At 44.0% G+C, this 18508-nt stretch overlaps 1 protein-coding gene across 8 annotated transcripts in view; it reads right to left on the bottom strand.

The window, feature by feature from the left end:
* Positions 1 to 18508, bottom strand: part of Wdr27 (WD repeat domain 27) — an 84577-nt gene that overhangs the window by 48195 nt on the left and 17874 nt on the right. For 6 of the 8 annotated variants that reach the window (XM_055616153.1, XM_055616158.1, XM_055616157.1 and 3 more), the window contains 11 exons: positions 17189 to 17259; positions 16366 to 16486; positions 15034 to 15151; positions 14044 to 14147; positions 12926 to 12993; positions 12586 to 12707; positions 12094 to 12176; positions 8969 to 9047; positions 7209 to 7286; positions 4918 to 5015; positions 3328 to 3417 (listed from right to left, as the gene is read on the bottom strand). In XM_055616153.1, the coding sequence (XP_055472128.1) occupies positions 3328 to 3417; positions 4918 to 5015; positions 7209 to 7286; positions 8969 to 9047; positions 12094 to 12176; positions 12586 to 12707; positions 12926 to 12993; positions 14044 to 14147; positions 15034 to 15151; positions 16366 to 16486; positions 17189 to 17259 (1032 nt within the window). The remainder of the gene's footprint in view (positions 1 to 3327; positions 3418 to 4917; positions 5016 to 7208; positions 7287 to 8968; positions 9048 to 12093; positions 12177 to 12585; positions 12708 to 12925; positions 12994 to 14043; positions 14148 to 15033; positions 15152 to 16365; positions 16487 to 17188; positions 17260 to 18508) is intronic. The other 2 variants (XM_055616154.1, XM_055616155.1) reach the window with 2 other exon arrangements.

The raw sequence follows: 18508 nt of genomic DNA on the forward strand, positions 1-18508 counted from the left end.
GGAAAATAGTAAGATCTGGAGAGAACAGGAACTCCACAAGGAGAGCAACAGAACCAGAAAATTTGAACACAGGGGACTTTGCAGAGACTCATACTCCAACCAAGTACCATGCATGGAAATAACCTAGAACCCCTGCACAGATGTAGCCCATGGCAGTTCAGTGTCCAAGTGGGTTCCATAGTAATGGGAAGAGGGACTGCCTCTGACATAAACTGATTGGCCTGCTCTTTGATCACCTCCCCCTGAGGGGGGAGCAGCCTTACCAGGCCACAGAAGATGATAATGCAGCCACTTCTGATGAGATTGGATAGACTAAGATCAGAAGGAAGGAGAGGAGGACCTCCCCTATCAGTGGACTTGGGGAGGGGGATGCATGAAGAAGGGGGAGGGAGGGTGGGACTAGGAGGAGAGGGAGAGGGATTTATGGGGGGCTACAAAGTGAATAAAGTGTAACTAATAAAAGTTAAAAAAAATGCCCAAAGAACATTTATTCATTGCTTATGGGAATGTAAAGTGGGGCACTATGAAAATCTGCATGGAAGCTGTTCAAAAAGCTGGAAACAACTGTAACACATAACCTAGCTATAGCATTCTATACCCAAAGGACTCTATACCCTACTACAGATACTCATTCAGGTTCACTACTGCTCTATTCATAATAGTAAAAAAAAAAAAAAAAAAAAAAAAAAAAAAGGAAACAGCCTAGGTGTCTACAATCTGATCTATGTACAATGAAAATGTAGTATGTTTATACAATATAATATTATGCATATTCATCTCTTAAGAAAAACAAAATTATGGAATACACAGGTAAATGGAAAGGAATGGAAACAATCATCCAGACCCAGAAAAACAAGTGTTCCATGTTTTCTCTAATTTTTGAATGTTATCTTTGACCTTTCATATATGTGTGTTTCATCTGGAATTCCTATGGAAGTCAGAAAATTAATAAGGAGCCACAGGTGGTGCTTTCAATGGAGCAAATACAGAATGGAATTACATAAAAATGTAAAGGGAAGTAATCAAAAGGGGAAGGGATAGGGCCTGGGAAAGCAGAGTAGATAATGGATTATGAGGGATAACCAACACTAAAGACCTTTGAGAAAGCACATGGAGGCCAACTGTGAAAACTTCTTGAAAAATATACATACACATATAGAAGGATTTAAACGGAGCTACTTTATAATAATGTGACAAACTCCTACTAGATACCATACACTAACAAATAAAAAGCCCAGTGTCCAGAATGCTTACCACTTTTGGAGTTGTTGGCCACTGGGGTCCCACAGATCCCCCCCACACACACATTACAGGCCATTTGTGTTGTCCAGCTTTATCACACCCTTCCCAAGGGAGGGGAGTCATTTTATCAGAAGGAACATAAAGGCTGTAAGGGCCAAAGATTGCAAAGATTTCAAGGATACAGTGTTTTCCAGGTAGAGCAGGGCAGTTGCCATATTAACTCACAACAGTTCTGACAGCATGAAGAAGACCTGTGCAAGCCCAAACCAGACAAAATCCCAATATGGAGAGGAGGGGTAGGCATGAAGAGCTACTGGCAACTGACAGCTGCTGGGAGAGGGAGAGTCAGTTTCCCTTAAGGGTCTGGCCCTAATGGGTCAAGCAAAGGCATACAAAAGTATGTCATAGCTAGACATATAGTAGTTTATGGACAACACAAATTGGAATTGATGGGTTAAAAAAAAAAAAAAAACAAAACACAGAGTTGGGTGGTTAGGGAAGGGGTGGCTCTACGAAGAGTTGGGAGAGGGGGGTGAATATGATCACATACATTTTACAACATTCTTAAAGGACTAATTAAACTCAAACAAACAACAATGAAGTCTCAAGCACTCCCCAGGCCTGACAACAATCAAAAGCAATGGGGAAAGGATGCTGTGACTGTGCTGCAGAGAGCACAGTGGTGCTGTCACTGAGTACAAACCACACCTGACAGGCACAGGGCCCCAGAATCGGCTCTGGCTCACAGGTGCCTGGAGGAGGGCACCTGTGAGCACTCTTACCTGACAACATACATGCTCAATAGCTGTCCTACACAATTCTACCTCCTGACCTCGGAAACACCGCTTTTATCAGCTGTGGAATAACACCCTCACAAGCCTCAGATGCCAAACAAGGATGCTTAGATCCATGTCTCTTCCTAACCACAGGTGCAGGCACTGCATGGGATCACACAAAGGAGCAGCAGGTGGGGCAAGTCTACCAGAGCGCAGGTTTCCCACTGATGAAGCCCTCAGTGCTGGAGTGCTCTCCTCATCCTCATCACTAGCCACAGCATCAGCTGTCTACCTAGACTGCACCCACTTGATCTGAAAGCCAGCATAAGCAATGGACAAGGCAGGGTCATATAGAGATGCTCTGCAGAGAGAGCCCCAGCCTGGTTCTTCAACACATCACCCAAGGCTGGGCACTGGCATTCCCGCTCCTACTCCTGGGACAAGACCAGCATGGATGACTAGAGACCTACGGAGAGCATGCCCCTCTCTTTCAAGCCACCCTAGATACTGAAGGACCCTGATGCAGACTAGACAGCGAAGATAAGCGAGGGGCCCAATAAACATGGGCCACAGGGCATCTCTGATTGGAGGCAGGCACTTACCTGCTCCTGGCCCCATCAACTTCCTAGTACTTTAGCTCACACCCAGGTCTGTGCCTCTATCACGACACAACTCAAGAGTGCCCACTGCTACCCAAGTGACTATATAAGGCAGATGAACTTAAGACAAATTGTTTTTGTGTATATTTGTATTCAGTAAAAATACCTAGCAAGATAAGTTTCTAAACAAGCAGCTCCAGGATCCTAATGAAGAGCTTAGAATTCCTGACTATAAAACTAGGGGAAATTATATATCAGTTAGGAAGTTAGCACACTGGGAACTTAACATGGCTACTCTCATTTTTAAAAGCTATTGCCCTGCTTAATGTATTAAAACATCCATCACAAACTCTACTCCATTTCAAAGTACTTTTCAATAAGACTTTCTATTAACTTAAACATATTTCACCCCTGTAGGAGTGAATGCCCAAAACTGTTCGAATGCTTTCACCCCTGTAGGAGTAAACTTGCCCAAAACTGTTTGAATGCTTTGGCTTTTGTCCATGAAAGCCCTGGCAATAGCTGGCTGCTTTGTCTTACTGAGCATGTGCACTGGGCAGATCATAGGCTCCACCTGACCTGTTCCAGAAGGCCGAGCCTGCCACTGAGCCTGTGTAAAGGAAACTGGCTTCATCTGCTGCTGACAAGCACAGTCCACAAAATTCACAACCCACACACACACACTTCCCATCCCTCAAGATTAAGGATACCTGAAAAGGCAGCAGGTATTCCAGAAAGGCTGGCATTGAAGACTAGGGACAGGTGGTTAGCTAAGCCACAGGCCAGCCGCTGTCCATCCCCTGTTTAAAAAAATAAATAAACAGTTATGTACAATCGTAACATGGGAATCCCACTGATCAACTGACAAAGTGGAGACCATTCGGATAAACAGTCATTTTATCTGGCAGTGAAGAGTCTGAAACAACACCTGGCAAGGCTCACTGGCCTTTCACATGCCACCTTCCCAAGGGAAGCGTCAGAGCCTGAACCAATACCTCACCAGGACCCTCACACTACCCTCCCCAAATCTCACAGAGTAGCTGAAACTGGAATGTTGCAGCCTTCTGTTCACAGAAGAAAAACAAAAGGGACCAGGCTCAGCCCCAGGCTGCAGGGCTTCTGTCAGTAAAAGCACTTTCACAGTGGTCAAAGATGGGGGATCTTCACCAAATGTGCAACTTCATAAAAGCAAATACAGAAAATGTCAAAAGACACCCACTGACAGCACTGCGCATTAGATTTTTCAAAAGGCATTTGTGTATAATTTCCTGAAAATCAAAATTCGTTAAGCTAGAGTGATACATTGTAACTTTTAGATGACCCACCAAAAACACCTAAAAAGGAAAGGGCAGTCTGGCAATCTGAAACTGCCTGCACAAAGCCACAGGCACCCACAAGCAGCCACTCCACTCCCTGCAGACACTACCAAGAAAAACATGAGAGACCACAGAAGAGCTCTGGGAAGGAAGGTACATTTGAGAACACAGCAGCACCTGGGGGGGGGGGGCAAGAGCTGCTCTTCCCTATGAGACATGGTCCTCCTGAGGAAGGGACACAGTGCCCAGGCCGGTGCCAAGCCCACCTTGGGATGCCCCTGTGGCCACATCTCTAGCATCTGTCCAAGGAAAGCCATCTTTCCAGGCTCCTGCTTGAAGGGAAAAGTCTGTCTGTACCACCCTTCCTGTGCTGCGGGGCTGGGTGCCCTGTGATGGCCTCACCAAGTGCAACTCAGCTGCACATCGCTCCAGACCCACCCCACGCTATGGAGCGCCAGGACCAACATGGTGACTTATTTTGTTATCCACTTGACTACATCTGGAGTCAACCAAAACCCAAGCAGCTGCGCACACCTCTGGGGTTTTCTGGACTGGATCATGTGAGGGAGAAAGACCCACCCTAAATCTAGGTCACACCTGTTGGTAACCCACATAAAAGGACATGAAAGAAGGAAGCATTTGCTTTTTGCCTACTAGTCCCTCACTGGAAAGGTCATCCTTCCCGCTGCTGAGGCTTTCCTGGTATTACTACCCACTTTTTTGGAATTTCAACACAGCTGAGAAGATCAGCTGAGAGACCCAGCTTTACAGACTGAACAACTACTTCATTCATGGCCCTTCAGTCAGGAGATAAGACATTGATGGGCTAGCTGGATTAGTCTGCAAGCCACGCAGATACTTCCATTCTGTCAGTTCTGTTCCTCTCCATAATCCTGACCAATACAGCCAAGATTCATACCTGGACAGTGGACAGAATCCAGCTGCAGGTAAGGGAAAATGACTCCAGCAAGAGGCTTGGCTTACCTGAGAACTGCAGACAGCTCACAGCCACAGGCTCCTGGGCCACAGCAACTTGCCTGATGAGATTTCTGGGTAGGAAGCTCTCCAAAGGGTACTCCCTACTTTAAGGAAGGTCATGGTAAAAGCCAAGAAATAATTTCAAGAGAGATTAGAAATAAACCAAAATTTAAGTATATTTCCCTCTACTTAGATACACCATTTTATATGGTTAAAACTAAAAAATCTACAAAAACTCTTATATCACAATCATGGATAACTCTTTAAAACAAATCTGAATCCTATATTGTCAAAGACATGTATCTTTCTAGGTTTGTGTGTAGTATAAGCATGTGCAGGTACACAGGTGTGGGGCAAGTACGCGTGTGCATTTGCAAGGAGGCCAGAAGTCACCCTCAGGCGTCATTCTTCAGTGAAGCCTCCTGTTTCCTTCCCTCAATATCATGCTTAGAGGCATACATGCAAGCTTCTATGTGGGTGTTAAGGATTCTAATTCAGGCCCTCTTATTTGCATGACAAGCACTCTTAGGCACTAAGCCAACTTCCAAGCCCCTCGTTTCATAGACTATGGGTTGGTATTATAAAACTACTTACAGGTACTCTTCAACTTACAGTGGATTCATGGCTTGATAATGTTAAACCATCATACGCTGAAAATACCTTAAGTTAAAAACGCACTTTGCACACCTAACTAGAGATCAACAGGACTCAAATTAACCTTCTATGCTGCTTCTGGTGGCCATTGCTGGTTTATTGACCCAGACATGCTGCAAACATAGCCTGAATGTCTGTGCAAAGAGACTCTGGGCCTTGAGCTTGTCTCAGGCTGAACTTAAGATATGTAATGAAAAGAGAGATTGTGGGCTTCCTCACGTAACACTCATTTCTATGTACCCCACACCCACTGACTTTTTACAGAAATGCTTACTGGAACATTGAGTGTTTGTGATTGACTTTTGTCAGTTGGACCTATTACAGGGGCTTAATGTGGTGGCTTAACACATATATACAGCGATCCCTGATGAAACTGACCTGCTTTTATCTACTGCTCTCACTATACCATCTCTAGAGTCATCACTATTCTAATCCAGGTCAACATTTTGTATTTTATTTTCAGACTTATACATGAGCAAGAACATATAGTATTTGAGGTTCTGCATCTGGCATATTTTGCTTAATATTCATCGGTTATCACTCAGTTTGCTACAAATGGCAGAATGTTATTACATTAAGTCTAGATTTCCTTTTTAAAATTATTTTAAGTGTGTGTGTGTGTGTGTGTGTGTGTGTGTGTGTGTGTGTGTGTGTGTATGTGTGTGTGTGCATTTGGGTGTCCACATATATGAGCATCTGAGTACACAGTACACAAACTATCCCTCAACATGGCTCTCCCTTGCTCTGTCCTTGGGGCTGGCTCACCTACACCCCCTCAACCAGGGCCAGCTTTACTGTGCTGCCCAGGTGAGGTACAGGGCCTGTTCGCGCCTGGTGACTGCCAGAGGTGATGAGGTTGGGGTGGGGGATCACCTTTGTGACCGTGCCACCCAATGGCACACTAGTGGCGGGGTCAGTTTTCCTGCAGTCACGCCCACACTCCTGCCACCAGGGCTAGCTCCACTGGGCTGCCTGGGTGACAATCAGGATCCTCTCTCCTGAGTGCTGTTGTTGGTGAAAGATGACGCCAGCTTTCCAGAGTGTCACTGCTTGTTATGAACGGGCTTTGTATTAGGTCTTTGTGCCTGCAGTGGGCTTATGGGAGTGTCTGGGCAGCATTTCTGTAAAAATAGTCAGTGGGTGTGGGGTACATAGAAATGAGTGTTACGTGAGGAAGCCCACAATCTCTCTTTTCATTACATATCTTAAGTTCAGCCTGAGACAAGCTCAAGGCCCAGAGTCTCTTTGCACAGACATTCAGGCTATGTTTGTAGCATGTCTGGGTCAATAAACCAGCAATGGCCACCAGAAGCAGCATCAGCTCTGTGGCTGCCTGCTCCGCCGTCACTGTGACCTGAAATGCTTCTCAGAGGTGGGCAGCTCTCAGACACAGTATTTTCCTACAACTGCATTTTAGCAAAAATTCACTATTTCAAAACTAACTACCTAATAAAAAAGCAGACTGTCCAAAAAACTTCTAAAACAAGACAACCATCTATGATTTAAAGGATGCATGTCAATGACATATTTGTATTAATATTTATGTGTCTATAGTCTTGTATCTGTTTAAAAATTATGAAAGCACTTTAAGAGTACTTCTAATTCGCTTCAATTTTACGTATTAAATGCACTCAATTACTTACCATTTGTAATTGTTCTTGCATTTTGAAGATCTTTTACTATTATGCTTGATATTAGTCTTTGGAGAAAACATAGTCACACTGGAAGGAAAACACATATACACATATGGATGTATCGCTCTCAACAATTAGAATCCTAAATTTCTTAATATATTTACATTTTATAAGGAAAACTGAACAAATACAAACTTAACATAATTTTTCAGCTGGAGACCACGAACAGTCACTCACCCTGACTCACATGTGTCACAGTGCCGCACACCTCCTCCCTGGCAACCTACCTAATGCTTCTCAACTAAGAGTCCCAGGGCAGCATCGGGACTACCACCCTGCAGTGTGGATCCTCAGAATCCACGCCCAACCTCACAGATGGAAACGCTGCGTTGTTTTTCTAAGGCATCAATTCGCAATCCACCGATCAACCAGCATCCACTCAGGAAGTGTCTTCTCTTGTCATCTGTGAAGTTCATGCTCAAAACTGTACTATGCAATCAAATTTAAGATCAGCATACCAAAATCTCATGTTGTTTTAAGTAGATTTAAGGTTTTGTATTGGCTGTGGTCATAGCTATCCTGGAGTTTATGTGACTAGTAGGCCACTGCTGGGACACATCTGTGGCTTCATCTTTCTATCTATTCATCTTTTCATCTAGTGCTCTCTCTCCCCATCCACCCATCTCTCCACCTAGCCATCCCTCCTTTTATCTACCTGCCATCTGCTCATGAGTGTCTTGAGGATTTGAGAAGCCAAGTGCTACCCCGTACACAGAGTAGACAAGAAGTGAAACAGCATCCATACTCATTGCCACTGGGGAAAGACAAAGAGTGAGGTAGGTAAGGGTGGTAGAGCTACAGCTGCACACAGGATGGCCTAGGTCAGAGGCCCAGGGGGGAAAAAAAAGGCCTGCACAGGGCCTCAAAGCTGAGGACAGAGTGGGTGGATAAGACGAAAGGTTAAGTGAGAACACCAAATGGGAGAAGACATACATGACACCAAAACCCTGCCACCTGCTCTAAGTGAAGGGAGCCAGTGGGTAACTGGGACTCCTCTGTTAAAGGATGGTATGACTCATTAGAGAGAAAAATAGATTTGCCTTTGAAGGACCTGAGGCTCTTGAAGGACCTGAGGCTCTTTGAAGGACCTGAGGCTCTTGAAGACTTTGAGGCAGTTTCTCCTATGCCATGATGCTTTGTGCTTCCTGGTCTATAGGTAGCCTCACCATTAGACTTGCTACTTCAGATCTTAAATGTCCTGAGTTTTAATGCCCTGACACACAGACACACACACACACACACACACACACACACACACACACACAGAGAGAGAGAGAGAGAGAGAGAGAGAGAGAGAGAGAGAGAGAGAGAGAGGCACAAATCTGAGAGTGAATAGGCTCAAAAAAATGTAGGGTGTTTAGTCAGGCCTTAGTTGGCTACATCCAAATGATGTAACACCTTTCTCCACTTCAACCCCACCATATTCTCACTCACCACACCCAACCTTATAATTTGACACAAACACAAGGAGCTGAGAGAGGTCAGCAGCCAGCAGGCATTTAACAAGTACTAGCTGTATAGCTGCTACCCTTATGGTGACTGTGACATTCTGAGGTCTAGCCTACGTTACAATCCTACTTAGGTCCCTGACCACCCTATTCATGGTGGGAACCCCAGGACACATTAGTGTCCACATTAAACCCATCCCAGTAGTATGCTTGCAGGTCTATTCTGCCACTGACACAAGAGACATGATGGCTGGTACTTACTGTGGTGCTGATGTATAACCAGATGACCTAATTTTAGTATGGAAAACCAGGGGCCGGTCCTCCATGACACTCTTCACGGCTGTACAACATGAAGTAAAAGAAGCAGCATGTGTTTAAGATTATAATTTCACTGTCCCAGAAAAACAGTCTCCCAAAACATTCAAAACAAAATGACATTCTGGCCCACGAAGTAAAGAGGCTCCACACAGAAGTTAAGCCAAAAATTCATCAAGGAAATTAAAGGTATAGAAAATAATACAAACTATACTAAGCCATACTGTGGTGTAACACCATGTATTTCTTTCCTTTCTCACTCTCTCTATTTTTGTTGTTGTTGTTTTGGTTGTTTATGGGTTCTTTCTTTCTTTCTTTCTTTCTTTCTTTCTTCTTTCTTTCTTTTTTTTTTGGGGGGGGGGGGACAGGTTTTCTCTGCATAACGGTCCCAGCTGTTCTGGAACTCACTTTATACACCAGGCTGGCTTTGAACTCACAGAGGTCCAACTGTCTCTGCCTCCTCGGTGTTGGAAGTAAAGGCCTGTGGCATCATGCCTGGATAATAGCATGTATTACAAATGCATTTGGACTACAGTCTAGTACAGGGTCCTGTTGGAAGAACTCAGGAATGGACCACAGCACAAAGACTCAACCTGACAGGAATTCCACCGGGGCAGGAGAGAGAGCAGGGAGACAACCAAAAAGAGCCATGGTGTAAACAGGGGCAGGCCGCCTGCCCCACAGAGCAAATTTAAGGGTTTTATGACTTTCTATACCTCAGAATGGGGACTCTGGATGATTGGGGCCCTAAAAACACAAAGGCGGTTTAGTGCCTCATCTAAGTCAGGCTAGAGAACTGGAGGAGGCCGATCCAGTAGCTAGAGGTAAAAGCCAAGGATACATGTAGATGAGGTTGTGTGTATACAGAATGCATCAGTGGAACTGACTGGGGCCTTCATCTTCTTAAGTCAATCAAGAGATTTTACAAGACTGAGTTTATACTGGTCATTGAAGGGAAAAACAAGGAAGCATAAATCATCAATGACACCTACATAATATAAATAACTGGGACACAGTGAATTCTGCCATCTTAACATGGAAGTTAACTTTAAAATATATATTGGAAAAATCAATATGAGGACTATTTGGCTGTAAAAGGAACTTTTATTCTCTGTTTCAATTGCTCTCTCGGAGGCTTATTGCCTCCATCTGCTAATCTAGGCCTGGTCCTGGAGTCTTCTAGCCTCTGAACCATCTAACCTAGGCCTAGAATGTTTTCAGCCTCTGAGAATTACTGCTTAATAAGCTCACCCTTTCTTGTTCTGAGCTCTGGGATGGCTGGTTCAATTCAGCTGTTCTGGCTCAAATTCTACTCCCAGCTAACATATTCAATCTCGCTTTTCTCTCAGCCTCTGAATTCCTCTACTTGGTCTCAAACTAACTCTGGCAATCTGCTCAGATCTCCTGGCTCCTTCTCATTCTCTGTCTTATTCAGTCTTCATCTGAGTTTTCTTGTTCTCTCTCTCTCTCTCTCTCTCAACTATGAGTTGCATCAAAATTGATAAAGATCTGATCCAAATGAAAGGCACAACTCAAGGAAGAGATGCAGAAAAACAGCAATGCAGATGACACAGAAAGCAGATCCTCCTGCATAGAGACAGCTTAACAAACTGAAGAGGGATAGACAGTTCATCAGACTAGCAGACTGGAAAACCTTGATGCTGAAATGGACTGTCGTTGATGATCAGGACTGCATCTATGGAGGATCATCACATCAATGGCTGAGTGGATCTTCATAAGGCCATTTGGACTGTTAAGTTTGTGTGATTTATGATTGCTTCTATTGTAAATGTTAAACTGTATGCAATTTTTAGCTTAAACAGAAAGGAAGAAGTTGTAGAGAAATTTTAACTTGGAATATGGCTGCTCTGGCAAAAAATCACATCCAAAGACCTTCTAGGTCTGTGTAATCGGCTGGAATACAAACACAACTTTCATTCAGGATACAGAGGCAAGCAGATCTGAGTTCAAGGCCTGCCTGCTATAGAACAAGTATTATGTAAAGAAAAGCTTAATTCCAGGCCTGGTGGTACATACCTTTATCTCAAACAATGAAGGTAAAGTTAGTTTGTAGAAGGAAGCACCCATGTTTGAGTGAAATCTAATTAAGTGGCAGAAACAGTAACGAATCAGAGAAAGACTTGACAGAATAGGATATGCCCAACTCTGGAAAGAAAAAAGAGGAAAGGAAAGCTTCTTAAGGGGCAACACAGAGAGAGGGGGCAGTTTTGCCAGAACAGTAATAGAGAGACAAGTTGCAGAGAAAAAACTCGCATGAAGACTGAATGAGCCAGTCTTGAGGAGGAGCCAGGAGATTAGAGTTAGTCTGAGGCAAAGCAGAGCAAAGCTTCTCTTTCTCTGGGAAAGAGAAGCCAGAATGAATAAGTCAGCTGGGAGAGGAGTTTGAGCCAGAACAGCTGAGCTGAGCCAGCCAGCTTTGAGCTCAGAAAGAACTAGAAAGGGTGAGCTTATTCAGCAGTAAGTCTCAGAGGTTGAAAACATTCTAGGCCTAGATTAGATTGTATGGAGGCTAGAAGCTTCCAGGACTAGGCCTAGGTTAGCAGACAGAGGCTGTAAGCCTCTGAGACAACAATGGAAACAGGCAAATAAAAGTTCTTTTTACAGTTTACAACAAACCACTCAGAACCTATTTTTAGATCATCAAAAATAATTTAAAACAGACGGGCTAATACAAGAAATCACTTCTAGTTGTGACAGGATGTGATTGTGGCTAGATATTAAGAAACATACACTGAAATGTGCATGATGTGCACATTTGAATGTTAGCACTCTGTGCTAACATTCAGGGCCCAACACAGGAACCACTGCAAGTCCCCCAGGAAATCACGGCAGCACTGAGACATGCCCTTGAGCTCCTGTGAATTATGCCAAACTCAGGTGGATAAGTGTGGAGCATATTCCCTACCAGAGACGACGTGCAATAAACCTGAGGGGCAACAGCAGCAGCGGGTTTCTCTTTTGGCACATGGGAATTCACAAAGTGATTCAGCCATGCTGACTGTGAGGGAGCTGGCTCCCTCGGCATGTGTTTCAGAATGTGTTATACTAACCATGTCGTTTGGTATTAGCAGGCTTAGAATTTTTTTTCTTAACTATTCCAAAATACAGTGGAGAAGTTGGAAGGACATGGCCGCTAAAATAAAAATAAGCACATTGTGAGAGAAAACAATGACATTGTAGAACTGTTTCAATGAAACACATTTTTTAAGGACAATGTAAAATTAACTCATGTAAGTATACATGTACAATATTTGGAAATTAAACTACCAAGGTTGTTATCTTCATGAGAAAAATATTGACACACTATTATGAAAGTGCTATTTTATAATTTACATTCTACTTTGAAACAAACTAGTATTGTATTAATAAACTATGAAACTAGGTTTGAGTAAAATAAAATCATAGCATAAAAATAGTTCATTTAGCACTAGTATGGTTGGAAAGTTTCCAATTTTTACCTCTATTTCTTTACATGAAAAAGGCCTAAAATGCTGCTAAATGGTAAGCACTCAGGTACAATGCAATATGCAGAAAGACTGTACCTTGCCAGCACCTGAAGCGTCCTTCCTGTACCAGGGTACTGCTGAGAGCTCAGCAGAGCGACCAGGCTGATTTCCAACACGGCAATCTTATTCCCAAACATAGATGCAAGTATGCAAAATGCCTAAGAGACACTTAAAAGATTAGCAGCATGCCTGGACCAGAGCCTTGTAGATGTAGTCCATCTTTCCCGTCATGAACATAGCTTTAACAGTTGGATCGGCTTCACGTGAACAACAAGCCATAATCTCACATACGAAATATCACCAAGATTGTTATTAGAATGTTATTACAATGAAGAGGTGAGGTACACATTCGAGCACAAAGGAATGCAGCACTCACCTTGGGGCTGATGGCCTCCCTCATCACTGCACAGGACCCAGCAACGTGGACACTCAGGCTCTGAAAGTCTTAATTGTTGAAAGTTTGATGAATGGAAGTAAGTAGTTGGCTCATTCGTTCAGCCTGAGCCATTTGTTCAGCACTAATTGTGCCATTAGAACCCACAGTTCGGGATACACAGTCAGCTTGGGAGGAATCCAGCCATGGGCCAGAGCACAAGCATGCAGGGGGAGAAAGGCTGTGAATGCTGGCAGGGACTGCTGAGAGGAAGCATGGTTGACAGTGACAAAGAACCACCTCTGGGACAAGCCCGGGGAAGGATACTTTTGTGCTGAAACATATATTTGCCCTGCTGAGGTCTGGAGAAGCAGGAAACGGCAGAATAATAATGTTTTCAGAGCACCTGACAAGAACACACTGTTACAGAGAACAGAACTGTGGGAAAGGATCAAGCAGGGTTCCCACTCATCATGAACAGCAGGCAAGCCTCAGAATCTACAGAGGGGGCGAAAACTTCACACTTAGGAGAACTCCCTGTCTTCCACATAGACAGAGCAGAACTAAGGCACATATGAGCATGGGGCTTCTAGGCAGGAGGGAGAGACTTAAGAACACAGTGCTGGGGCGGGGAACTCCCTGTAGGTTGTCTAGACCCATGCCAAGCGTTTAGAGTGAACTGCCATCAGCACTGACAGAAACATGTGTAAGGAAAAGAGCCTGTGAGAGCCTATGCCTACATGCCTGATCCATGTGTCTACGTGCCTGACACATACAGGGAAAGGACAGCCTCACAGGAGCCCCACAAAGATGGAAGGAGAACGTCACAGGATCCTGACACACAAGGACAGCGGGAGCCTCACAGGACCCTGAGAGATATATTTGAGAGGTGGAGGTGCTGAATGTCCCCAAAGAGCAGAACTAAGGCTGCGTCCTTCACATCCCATAGCACAGGAGTCACTGATGGTCTGAGCAGGTGCCATGCATGGTTACTGATAAACTTATCCTCAAATTTAATTGACAGGCTTTCTACCCCAAACGTTTACTCCCATCTATCTTTTTAAGAAAACCACCAAGTTAGAAGAGACAAATATAAAACATCATTGAATTCATGATCTCACCCTTGAAATGTAAAGCGGCCTCCAGTTCAAAGCTTCCCAAGTTTAGTATGAATAAAGCTGTTGAGCTTCCAATCCACAGGCATTTGGTATAGTCAGAAGAAAAACTAATCTTAAAAAGAATGAAACAGAAAAACAAATATTCTTCAAGTTAGCTCCCAGCATCTCCCCAGCATTCCCGCTCCTCCATACAGTCAGGAAAGACACACTCTTGTGTGAATAAGCCAGAATCTGTCTCCACTGGCACGCAGCTAGTCACCTCTTCTCCCTTCGTTTAATTCTGGAACCGAGTTTCAAGTTAGCCACTCCTATCTATAGGAAACAATTATCACCAATGGTTGTAGCATGACCACTGCTCAATTCTGACCTGGGTGGTTTGTACTTTCTTCTGAGTTCACAAAAGCAGTTGGTGCTAAGTCATTCAGAAGCCTACCAGATCAGGGGAGGATCTGGGCATGTGCTCAGATCAATGTCACCATGATCCCTAAGCCTGAAGGTGCTGCCAGTCACTTTATGAAAATAAAGGTAAGCTCAGAGAGGAGCTATCTTGTCCACATGGCAGAGCTCATGTCAATAAGCTCATTCTACCAATAAGCCTCATTCAAGCTAGGTTTGCACTGCACAGTCCTCTCTCAGCTGCACTGTCTGTCCCCTCACTGTATGGGATTGATTTTAACAGCAGAGAAAAGAGAGTGAGTTAAGACTGTCATGTCACAATCCAAGAAAAAGTCCTAATACAGAGGTTCCATATGCCCATATTTGGTTAGAAAAGTTATCTAATTCCTTTTGCTAACAAGGCTTGAATAAAACTGACAAAATTTACTAAATCTAAGACTTAAAATATGCATTTTAAGAAATACTTACAGTAAGTAATAATAAGACAGATACAAAACTAGGCATTTCTTCAGCCATTCATAAAACTGAATTTAATGCTCACTTGAGAAAGTTAGAAGGCTTTCTGCCTATGGCTTTGACCCTGTCCATCATACGTACACTCCACACTGGGAATCTGGCAGGCAGAGATCACAGTGTGCCAGGCTCAGGACAGGGAATGTTGCTTCAGCTTCTCTGCTTTTATCCTCCTCATGTCCGGAGTGGTACTGACTGTCTTCTAGGGAACAGAGTTATTGATTACCTAAGAAACAATGTTGCTCAGCAACCAACTAATAAAAAGGAACAGGAGCTGGAGAGATGGCTCAGCGGTTAAGAGCACTGGCTGCTCTACCAGAGGTCCTGAGTTCAATTCTCAGCAACCACACGGTGGCTCACAACCATCTGTAATGACATCTGACTCCCTCTTCTGATATACTGTAGATACGTATACATAAAAATAAATAAAAATATTTCAAAAAAAACAAATGCAGGATGTCTCAGAAATACGTGTTGATAGCATGAATCATAAATAAAAAATGTTGGACTTTGAAGACTAAAAAAAATAAGGCTAAAGCTCAAAAGTGCCCCTAGATTGAGTCTTTATGGGATACAGAATGCAAATGGGGAGAGAGACTGTCAATGCAAAGAGGTTAGTGTTACCACTCCTAAAATGGACCTAAGATGCAGGAAATGAGTGACTAATAACTAAAATCATGGCTTAATGCATTTGAAGAAAAGGAGATATACTGGTAAGGACAGTAATTTCTGACCTAATTTTAAAAAACCATTTAAAGCCACACAAAAAAAAAAAACAAACTAAAGAAAGAATAAATATCCATAAGATCAACCATTTAGGGCAGGAAAGTAATATCTGGCCTCACTGAGTGGGAGCCAGATCCCCAGTGAGTACAGATCCTTCAGTGAGCTGCAGCAGGTGAGTGAGATGTGGAGGAGGCTTATATGGACAAGTGGGAGCAATTGTGGACAGCAGAGCTGTTGAGGAGCTGAGGGGAGGAGCTAAGGATGCTGTGATGTGCAGGGTGTGGGTGTGGGTTTGTGAGAGAGGAGCAGGAGGTCAAGGCAGGATCTGAGACCTGACCAGGAGATGGGTCAGCATTTGGAACTGAAACAGAGGCAACATCCTGGGGGACAAGGGACCAGTTTGCTCAGACGCATCACTCCTAATGGCTGTGGGGCCTGCGCTCTGGATATCCTGCATTCATGACAACCCAGGAGTCTTTGAGCTCCCATTCTCATAGTCTCTGTCTGTGATCCAGCCTCCAGCCCAGGCCACAGAACCTACGGGCTCAGTGATGTCAGAGGTCAGGACCCTCACCCTTTCCCCAAAAAATAAAACTTCCCTTGAATTCTTTCCCACTTTGACAACAGAGATCCTGGTGTGTGCCCTTGAGTCTTGTGTCCATGCAGACCTGTAGGCCACAACAAGCACACCTGGCAGGCTGCACTGCCCAGTTGTCATTCTTCTGGTGAAGAAAGTCTCATTTTTCTTCCTTAGGTTTACATGTGCCACACAGTGGTAGTGATGTGTCTCCATCAAACTGAAGATCCACAGCTACAAAAGCAAAATATGTCAATACAAGTCTCTTTCAAGAAGTTAATGGTTACTATAAAAGCCAAAGGAGAGTGGGCAGGGCAGATAACAGCCTCAGATACGCTCCTGGGCTCTCTCAGACACTGGGACTGTCCTGAATGTCGCATTTAGTCCCTCCTTGAAAGCTGCACAGCTTCCAAGCAGGTGGTTATGGGGAAGTTTGTCCAGAGCCTTCGGTCGGACACAGCTGTGATAACTGTCACACGGAGCCACCTATGGGGTCCCACGGTCACTGGCGCCTGTATAGCACATGCCACATCCTTTGAGCTGTGAGCACTTCTGCCACGCTCCTGAGCCCCGGCACACACAATAATGGCAGTTGAATTTATGAAAAAGAAAATAAACTATCATAACCTCCCAAAGTATATCTTCGTCATATTTATGTCAGCAGCACCTTTGTAATATAAACCTAAAGTGTTTACATTTTTAAAAATTTGAAATAAATGTCTTGTTTTAAAATCATGCAAGCGGATGCTAATGGCTGAGCAAGTAATTCTAACTTTTGCTACATTCGAATACTGCACAGCATTTTTTAACATGCAGATCAAGGTCCACTTTGCTGATGAAAGGCCCTCAAGCCCCACCACTGAGATGCACTGTGGGACAAAGCCTGGCACACTGCAGGTGACAACATGAAGCAGACACCTTGCACAGGGCTCTCACCTGACCATCAGCACTGCCAGTGACCAGCTGCCGGTTTTCTTCACTGATAAGCAAGTTCAGGAGAGGGTAAGCTGTGGAGGGAACATAGGACATCAGGATGGAAGGAGCTTCTTCTACTCCACTTAGCACTATTCTGAATCTTCATACCAGGAGGTAAATTTACAAGTAAATACAAATTTGGAAACATTTACGAGCAAGAGAGAGAAAAAAAGGAATGCTGTCCCAAATCGGAAGAATGGTAGCTATGAGTTGTACAGCTTCTGGTGGATCCTGGTGAGTTCCATCTCATAGGCCCACCCTAAGCAGATCCAGACAACTGTCAACAGCCTAGAGGAAGAGAGCACAGTTCAGCTCTTCTAACCAGGCAGAGCAGTTCCCGTAGGCCAACAGCAAAGAAATCATGAGCTTAGTAATAAAAAGAGCAGTTAAGTGGCTATCTTAACTTTAAATAAAAAGAACTCTCTAAAATTTAATTTTATTTAAACTATAGCCTGAAACCATCAAGAATTTGGAAGAAATTAGATAAACAGAGGCTGGGAAGCACTGTATGCCCTAACTAAGCTGTAAATGGCACCATCCTGAGTCCACAGCAGTCTACAATTTTGTTCTCCAATCACAATCCTTCCACAAGATTGTCTTCAGAAAATCGAACAAACTTCCAGAAAAATGTGCCCAAGCTTGGTCACAACTCCAGGCTGTCAGAATACAATATTCTGCATGTGGATAACTGACCTCAAAATGTTTCCTCTTAGAAAAACACAACAGTAACTCCAGCAGGACACCAAGGCATCTGTCTTTTCCCTAAGTTACATTTTTTATGCCACTTATAAGAGGCCTCTCAGAGGAAAGTAAAGAGCAGCTAGCATTGGTCTTCCTGCTCTCCCAGAACACTGGTGCACATATGTGGAATATGGGAGGGACTCTAGAAGCATGACATGCAGGAAGGAAACACAGGACCCCAGGTGAAATGTTCCCCAGAAGTCACACACAACACCCCCAGGCTCCAGGACTGCCAGGCCATAGAAATTGGTCACACATCTCAATAATCAGGTGTTGGTTCCATTTCCCACCAAAGAGTTTGACGAAATCAACAATTATCCTAGAATCCATAAGGTGACAAATGCTTCCAGCCTAATCAATGGATCTCATGCTGCCCCAGTCCCCCACTCACTGATGAAGAAGGTGTCCCTCTAAACTTTACCAGCTCTGGACCCCTCTCCAGGACGGAAGAGGGCACTCTACTGTGTTGGGCACTTTATGTACCTACTCTACATACTTACCTGAAACACCTGCTCAGAAACCAAACTGTGAAATTCACCC

Source organism: Psammomys obesus, unplaced genomic scaffold, assembly GCF_907164565.1.
Source record: "Psammomys obesus unplaced genomic scaffold, mPsaObe1.curated_primary_1811, whole genome shotgun sequence".
Taxonomy (NCBI): Eukaryota; Metazoa; Chordata; class Mammalia; order Rodentia; family Muridae; genus Psammomys; species Psammomys obesus.